General features: G+C 37.7%; 1 protein-coding gene and 1 long non-coding RNA gene across 7 annotated transcripts in view; both read left to right on the forward strand.

Moving 5' to 3' along the window:
• Nucleotides 1-2,421, forward strand: part of dtnbb (dystrobrevin, beta b) — an 86,533-nt gene extending 84,112 nt beyond the window's left edge. For all 6 annotated transcript variants that reach the window (XM_030126009.1, XM_030126005.1, XM_030126010.1 and 3 more), the window contains one exon: nucleotides 1,680-2,421. Coding sequence is in view for 5 of the 6 variants with exons in the window: in XM_030126005.1 (XP_029981865.1) it covers nucleotides 1,680-1,705 (26 nt within the window). In the remaining variant the exon portion in view is untranslated. The remainder of the gene's footprint in view (nucleotides 1-1,679) is intronic.
• A 3,146-nt stretch (nucleotides 2,422-5,567) lies between these two features.
• LOC115413269 (uncharacterized) lies at nucleotides 5,568-7,725 on the forward strand. The gene is made up of 2 exons (XR_003934443.1): nucleotides 5,568-7,169; nucleotides 7,579-7,725. It is a non-coding gene; the product is annotated as an uncharacterized LOC115413269 (long non-coding RNA).

Genomic DNA, 7,725 nt, shown 5'->3' on the forward strand with positions numbered 1-7,725 from the left:
TTATGATTACAATCATCTGTTCATGTCACATTATTATTTGAAGTCATTGGATGTGAATGGAACGGATCTGTAGAATGTGTGACAGATGAAACAGACAGTAGACAAACATGTTGTATTCATTTGGTCTACAATGAAACACAAGTCAAAGGACATTTTAATATCACTGCATTTCATTTTAATTAGCACTTTCCATATGGTTCTGTCTGTCTCTAATTTTAGGGTTGTAGAGGTCTCCTGTTGTTATGACTAAATAGATCCATCAGTGACTTCGTAGGTTGAGAGCAGGGTTCAATTCCCACATGAAATCGAGTAGTTTTAGAGTAGAGCTTACACTACACTTTTCAGTTACTTTGTTTTGTGAGTTCAGTGCCAAAAGTACTTGCTTAGTTTTAGGGAATATATTAAAAATCATCATGTTTGGCACATAATAGATTTTTCCACAACATGAGCAGTGTTTTAGAACACAGGTGTCAAACATGCGTCCTGGGGGCCAAATCCAGTCCGCCAAAGGGTCCAGTCCGGCCCTGGGGATGAATTTGTGAAATGCAAAAATTACACTAAGATATGAACAATCCTTTTAGTTCAGGTTCCACATTCAGACCAGTTCAATGTCCAGTGGGCAGGACCAGTCAAATACTATCATAAGCTCCACATTTTTCTCTTTGTAAATGTAAATATTTTCATGTATTTACACTAAAACAAAGTATAGTTTTGCAAAAAATGTGAATAACTTGAACAAATATGAACAACTTGAAATATTAAGTAAGGACAATTTGAACAATATTCTGCCTGTTATTAAATGTTTTGTGTGTTTGTAGATCCACTGTGATCTGTAAGTTCTAATGTACATGTGTAAGTGATAAACTGAGGCAGAATATTGTTATAATTACACTGATGTTTTCAGTTTGTTCATGTTATTTACATCTTTTAAAAGGATAGTTTGTAGATGTGAACGTTTTCATAATGTAAATTTACTTTTTTCGCTCTAAAACATAGACAAAAGTTTGGAGTTGACATTATTTTTATATTATTCTGTTATTATTTTACTGGTTCAGCCCACTGCAGATCAAATTTGGCTGAATGTGGAAGTGAACTAAAATGAGTTGGACAGCCCTGCTTTGGAACACAGGTCTGTCAGATCCAAATTTCCTACAGTACAACACCTAGGTTCAAATCTCATGGTTGGCTAAGGGTTACATGAGTGTAAATAGCATCAGCCTTTTTTAAATTCTCATATTCAGAGATAAAATGGTAGTTAAAAGTTAAGATGAAATGATTGCAACTAAAACCCTTCTCATTATTCATTTATAATTGTTTTAGTCAACTTCAGAATTAAGTTGTGTTGAGAACATTTATTTTCAGTAATCAGAGCAGTAGCAGCTAATTATCACTGCATTGTGTCTTCATTTGTTGGCCTGGAAAAGCTCAACATTTGCATGGTACCTTCATCAGAGAGTAATATAGTTGTTTGGCTTTTACTACTGAGCGGCTTCTACAACTCTCCATCCAGAAGTAGCGACACCATGGCACATCGCCATATAGTCATTTATATGAACAATTATGCTTTTGCAAAGTCATACATCCAGACTGCAGAGGATTGATGCATATTAAGAGTGTGTGTGTGTGTGTGTGTGTGTGTGTGTGTGTGTGTGTGTGTGTGTGTGTGTGTGTGTGTCCAGGCACAGTGAGAGTACAGAAGCACTGAGGGAAAGAGACGACCATCCCATCCTGTAAGGACATACAGTCATCAACTGGGAAGAATCAGTAACAACAACTAAATCTCCCCTGGCATTAGCACGTAGATTAATGCATGCTGTAATCTAACAGGATTTCACTATGTGAAAAAAAAAAAAAAGTTTCGCCGCACCTTGCAGGTAGCAAGATGTGTCTAATTAGCGAGTGTGTTTGTTGTCCTGTATACAAAAACTACTGTAATTACCCAACAAGTTCCCTTCTGACTGCTAAGGAATGGCTTGCTGTGCTTTCTCCCCTAACTCTTTTATTGCAGCTGATCATTCTGTATATAAAACTGTAAACACACCACCTTGGGAACACTGCGATGCGGAGGAGGCCTCAAGTCGAAACATGTTCCCTGTTGTTGCTTTTGTATAATTAGTGCTAGCATTTCTTTGAATTTTTTGGTTTTGAATCATTTTTGCATGAACTTGCACTCATGTCTGGGTTTCAGTACTGTACCATGCTATGCCAGCTCCTTGTGGGTTTATGATGACAGCTGGGGTGTCAGAAATGTCCTGCTTCCAAATTCATGCTGTGTGTTTACATTCACATGTGTAATCTGAGGTGTTGTCTACTGTTGAGCAGTTCATATGTGGCAGGGGTTCCTTACTTTACTTAGTACATACTGTACTTTGTTTTTATTCGTTCAGGACAACGCACGTTGATGAACATCAGTGTAAAAAACGCAAGATTTATCCACTTAACTTCCACCAAGTCACCAACTACCCTTTTTATAACAGAAAGAGTTTAAAGCTAAAATGCATTTATTCGACTGTATTTGATCTGGTTTGTGTCTTTATGATTACAGAACATAAACTACATCAGTTTATACAAAGATCAGATTAAACTCTTACCCTAATCCTAAACTAAGGATAGGGTTTGGAATCCATGAAAAGCATGGATGTTCAAAGGTTAAACATATCGATGGCCAAAATACAAAACCTCCTATCTGAAAAAATTACTTTTTTCAGGAAACAAAAAAAATGTGGATCCTGGAGGATTCTGCTGGTTTCTATAAATTGGCTTAGAGTCTGGTTTTGACCAACTCTGTATGTAAAGTGTCATGAGAGAACTTTTGTTATGATTTGGCACTATATAAATACAATCTGATTCATTGATGGTTTAGTTGCCTCCGCCAAGGAGGTTATGTTTTTGCCAGGGTTTGTTTGTCTGTTTGTTTGTCTGTCCGTTAGTGTGCAACATAACTCAAAAAGTTATGGACAGATTTGGATGACATTTTTAGGGTTTGTTGGAAATGGGATAAGGAAGAAATGATTAACTTTTGGGGGTGATCGGGGGTGGGGGGGCCCACGTGGGCGGCCACTGATCAGCCTTGGCGGAGGTCTTCGCTCTCCGAGTGCTTCTAGTTTTATTATAGTACGGTCTTTGTTGTTGTTGTCAGGTGACCTTCATGTCGTAAGAAAGGGTGGGATTTTTCTGCAGATAGACTGAAAATGTGGAGTCATCCTTGTTCTCACCATTTAATGTGAAAACTCAAAATCTAAAAATTTGCAGATTGGAGGTTTTGTTTTTTGGCCATTGATATCCATTTCATAAAATTGGTAATTTGCATCTATAGTCTCTGGGCAGGTAACAAAGGACAACAAAATACAAATGACAAAATCCAGATACATATATGCAGCAAACACATAACAATATTCAGAAACAAATATTGTAAATAAGCTAGCTAGCTAACTAGCAAGCTAACTAGAGACTTATTGAAATAAAAGGTCTTGGATCAGCCAAATGTAAAGACAGGACAGTGCTCTCCATAGTCTACAGGTGACACTGGTTGGAAGGAGTGTGGGAAATCACTAACAATGTGTGATCAGAAGAAGACCTGACACGCTGAGTAGAATAGTAGGACTCCAACAGGTCTATGACAGATTGGAGAACCTGTCTCTGCAAAGTCCTAAACCTCCAAAACCAAAAGTTTGAGCTGAATTCTAAAACTGCTTCGTAACCTATGAAGGACCAGTGAAACTGTTGTAATGAGCTCTTCTGTTCATTCTGCTGAAGAGGCTTTCAGTGGTTCAATACATGAGCAGAGGAGGAGGAAATACACAGCCTGGCCAAAAAAATGAACATCCATAGTCACCAGATCACCTTTAGCTGTTATTATTATGGCGCCCAGTCACTGATCTATCATATCCATAAGCGTGTGCCATGCCATTACATTTATTTCTATCATTTTATGGACGTCTAACATTGTTGAACCTAGACCTGTAACTGTAACCCCTGATCATAACCCTGCCCCCATAGGCTTGTACTGTAAGCACTAGGCATTATGGCTCATCACTTCATCCACCTCTCTTGTCACCCTGATGTGCCCATCACATCGGAACTGGGTCGGTCTGGGTCGGTCTGGACTCATCAGACCACATGACCTTTTTTTTGTTCCACTGAAACACAGTCAAATCTTTGTGTTCTTATTCAAATGGATGGTTGTTTAAGAAATAAAAAGTTACTCACTGCAGCAGTTAAGGTTAAAGAACTTGATGCAGTTGAAGAATAAATCAAATCAAATTTTATTTATATAGCATCAAATCATAACAAAAGTCATCTCATGACACTTTACATTAGGGTGGTCCAACAATCCTGGTGAAAAATACAGTTTCAGATCACCTCCATTAGAACCCTGCATTAGGTTTTGGCATTCAAAAGATGATTTAGGAAAAAATTTGGAAGAAAAAGCAGATGTTTTAGAGGTTGCACAAGTTGCTGGAAGTTTCCTGGAAATGGACTAATCGTTCATTTTCAGCATAGACGAGCTGAGCTGTAAGAGAAGAGCAGTACTATCAAAACCACGGTTTGAGGGATTCAGCTGGAAATATATGGATGAAGTAACTCCGCCCACATCTGTGGTACTGGAGTAAATATATGGATGAAGTAACTCCGCCCACATCTGTGGTACTGGAGTAAATATATGGATGAAGTAACTCCGCCCACATCTGTGGTACTGGAGTAAATATATGGATGAAGTAACTCCGCCCACATCTGTGGTACTGGAGTAAATATATGGATGAAGTAACTCCGCCCACATCTGTGGTACTGGAGTAAATATATGGATGAAGTAACTCCGCCCACATCTGTGGTACTGGAGTGTAGAACTGGTTGTGGTCCATTCTGTGACTCCAGTGTGACACCAGAGCAGAAGCAGCTGATGGTGGACACCATGATGTTAAATGCAGGTTCTTTGGTTCCTCTAAAGCGTTGGGATGTCCTTCATCCATCAGATTTTGAAGGGAAGCAGATCAGGGCTTTTGTCTCCACCAGCACCATGCGTTTGTTTGAACCTTTGGATCTGCCACAAACATTCTGAACAGTTCCTCCAGTAGACTGGGCTGATGATGCAGACTTTCAGAAGGAGGAGAAAACTGGGCATTCCACTAAAGCTGTCAGTGATGTCACTGACAGAGGGGCGGAGCTTATTCCAGACTTCAACTGTAGCCGAACAACAAATGCAGATCACAAACAGTACTGGCAACAAGTTGTCAAAGAACACAGGAACATTTTTGGTCATTTCAATAAACCAACAGTGGTTGTTGGACTTTTAAGGAACATTTTTATGTGAGTGTCAGTTTGATTTTGAGAATAAAATTACAAATTCTTCTAATCTGCCTTATTCATTTGGACAGTTCTGTTAGAGTATATAGAGACATCTGCACCTGTCTGTGACACCTCTAAATATTAATTAATTTGCATAAAATTTGGACCAAAGTAATTTGGCCACATATGGAACCAAATGCAGGGTTCGAATCCAGAGAATCTGAAAAAACTGTTTTTGGACCACCCTGCTTTATATATAGAGCTGGTTGGAACCAGATGTTTAATCACTGCAGTAATTATCTAAATGAAAGAGATTCACCATTTGCTGTGTTAAACCTGTTTGGGGGCCTTTTTTTTAGCTAGGCTGTGTATATACCAAGATACAAGTGTTCTCAGATCTGAAGTGCATTTGTTGCATGTCATTCCCCATCAAACAAAAGTCCTCAGTTCCAGTCCAGGTTTTCTGTTTTTCTACCCTACTGTGAACTACATAAATGACTGTCACTGTAGGATCTTGAAAACAATCAACCCTCATTACAGTAAATGACTGAAAAGTCAATCTGATCAGTTGCTGTGTTCATCAGTGTGTTTTCTAGCACATTTTATTATTGCATTAATAAGATGCAGTTGCAAAGCTTATAGCCATCCCTGTAAAGCTGGTTTTCATAAACACACTTGCTGAGTCCCATACTGTACTGCTGCTACTGTGCTCTCAGTGCAAACAAGAGGGCTGCGCTTAAGGTCAACACCAACCAAGGGGTTACTGTCCAACGAACACTAGAATGAGCTGAGGCTCATTGTCTCTTCCCCCACTGGTGAAAAGTTCAACAAACCAAGCAAACGTACAACTTAAGGGCATTTGTAACACTCATCGCAGGATGGTGCCTCCTTCCAAATACACCGACTAGAGCTGATAGTCTTAAGTATTTATTGTTTTTCAAGCATAGGGATGGACCTCAGGATGTTTCTGAGTATGAATTAGGTGTTGAGTTTTAGTTGTAAAATGAACACTCATACCATATGTGGGGATGTGATGTCATAGTACATAAGTAGGAGATGCTTTGATAGCTTTATTTAGTTAATAAAGGATTATTGAACATTTATGTGCAATGATGGTAGGTGCTCAGGGACTAAAGAGCTATTCTAGATGAAACGTAGTAATGTCCTTATTGAATAGAGATTACTGGACACAGATGGAAAAAGTCTATGATGATTCAAATGAAGGGGTTTTGTTCCAAAAAGATACTTCCATTGTTAACCAAGTCAGCAAAAGCGAATCAGATGGCTTGTAAAGTAGTTCAACTTATTTTGGATTTTAACTCTTAGACGAGGAAAATATCAGTAAGTGAATAAACACTGGGATGAGAATGTGCTTCATATGAAGGCTAAAGGACTTTTCTGAAGTGCTTTTTGGTGAAGCATGTCACTGGATATTCTGTTGTTTGTGTGTGTGAATTTTTCTGTCAGAGGAAGAAAGTTATATCAGAGGACGATCAGACATACAGGTGGACACAGTTTCATACTCCCATTCACAGTCTTTTATTCTCCAGGGTAGCTGTTCAAATCCAACACAAAGTGCAGATCAGTTTTCTGGTTCTGCTTTAATAATGCAAAACTCCAAACTGACCACATTCACACAGCAGTCGTTTTCCTTTGATGTCATACTCAAAGTGAGAAGATCAAATGGTGATAGTAATAGTGTAATGTTCTAGCTGCTGGCAAAACAACATATTTATTCTGCCTGACATGATGATAGCTTATATTAGCATTAAACCACTTCCTAGTTCACGTTATGATAATAAAGATGTAAATTCATTTGAAAATATCAGTCACTGTTTTGCTGTGTACAGACAGATGGAAAGACAGCAACCTAACAAGACAGAGTTCCCAACTTCCCAACTTTATTGAAAACATTTGAGTGTACAGTACAATAATTTGAACAAACAACAAGATGTCAAAAGGGAAAAAGCATTTGAACATATAAGTTTAAGAAAATAATGCATAGATTTAAAGATACAAAGCATGATATACAAATAATAGTATAAAAAAGTAAATAAATAAATAAATGCAACAGAGTTCAGACAATATTAAAGAATTTTTTTATAAATAGCCAAGGTGTTAGAGCTTTTTTAAAAATTTATTATTGATAAATTCTAAAGATTTAATATTTTCAAATTCCAATAGGAAGATTTTAAAATTTGGGTGTGTTTCAGTGTATTTGTTTTTATGTATATGAAATTTTCCAAATAAGATGAATAAATTTACAACAAATTCTAAATTGTGAATAGACAGAGTAATATTTCAGATGTAATTTACATTTTTACTGCGTCATGCAATGCTCTCAAATGGCAGTGTTGGCTAGTACGTAGCATAATGCTAACTTAGCCTTTAGCATTAGCCAACAGTAGCTCAAGGTTATCGCCAACTAAAAAGACACCT

Source organism: Sphaeramia orbicularis, chromosome 22, assembly GCF_902148855.1.
Source record: "Sphaeramia orbicularis chromosome 22, fSphaOr1.1, whole genome shotgun sequence".
In the NCBI taxonomy this organism is placed as follows: Eukaryota; Metazoa; Chordata; class Actinopteri; order Kurtiformes; family Apogonidae; genus Sphaeramia; species Sphaeramia orbicularis.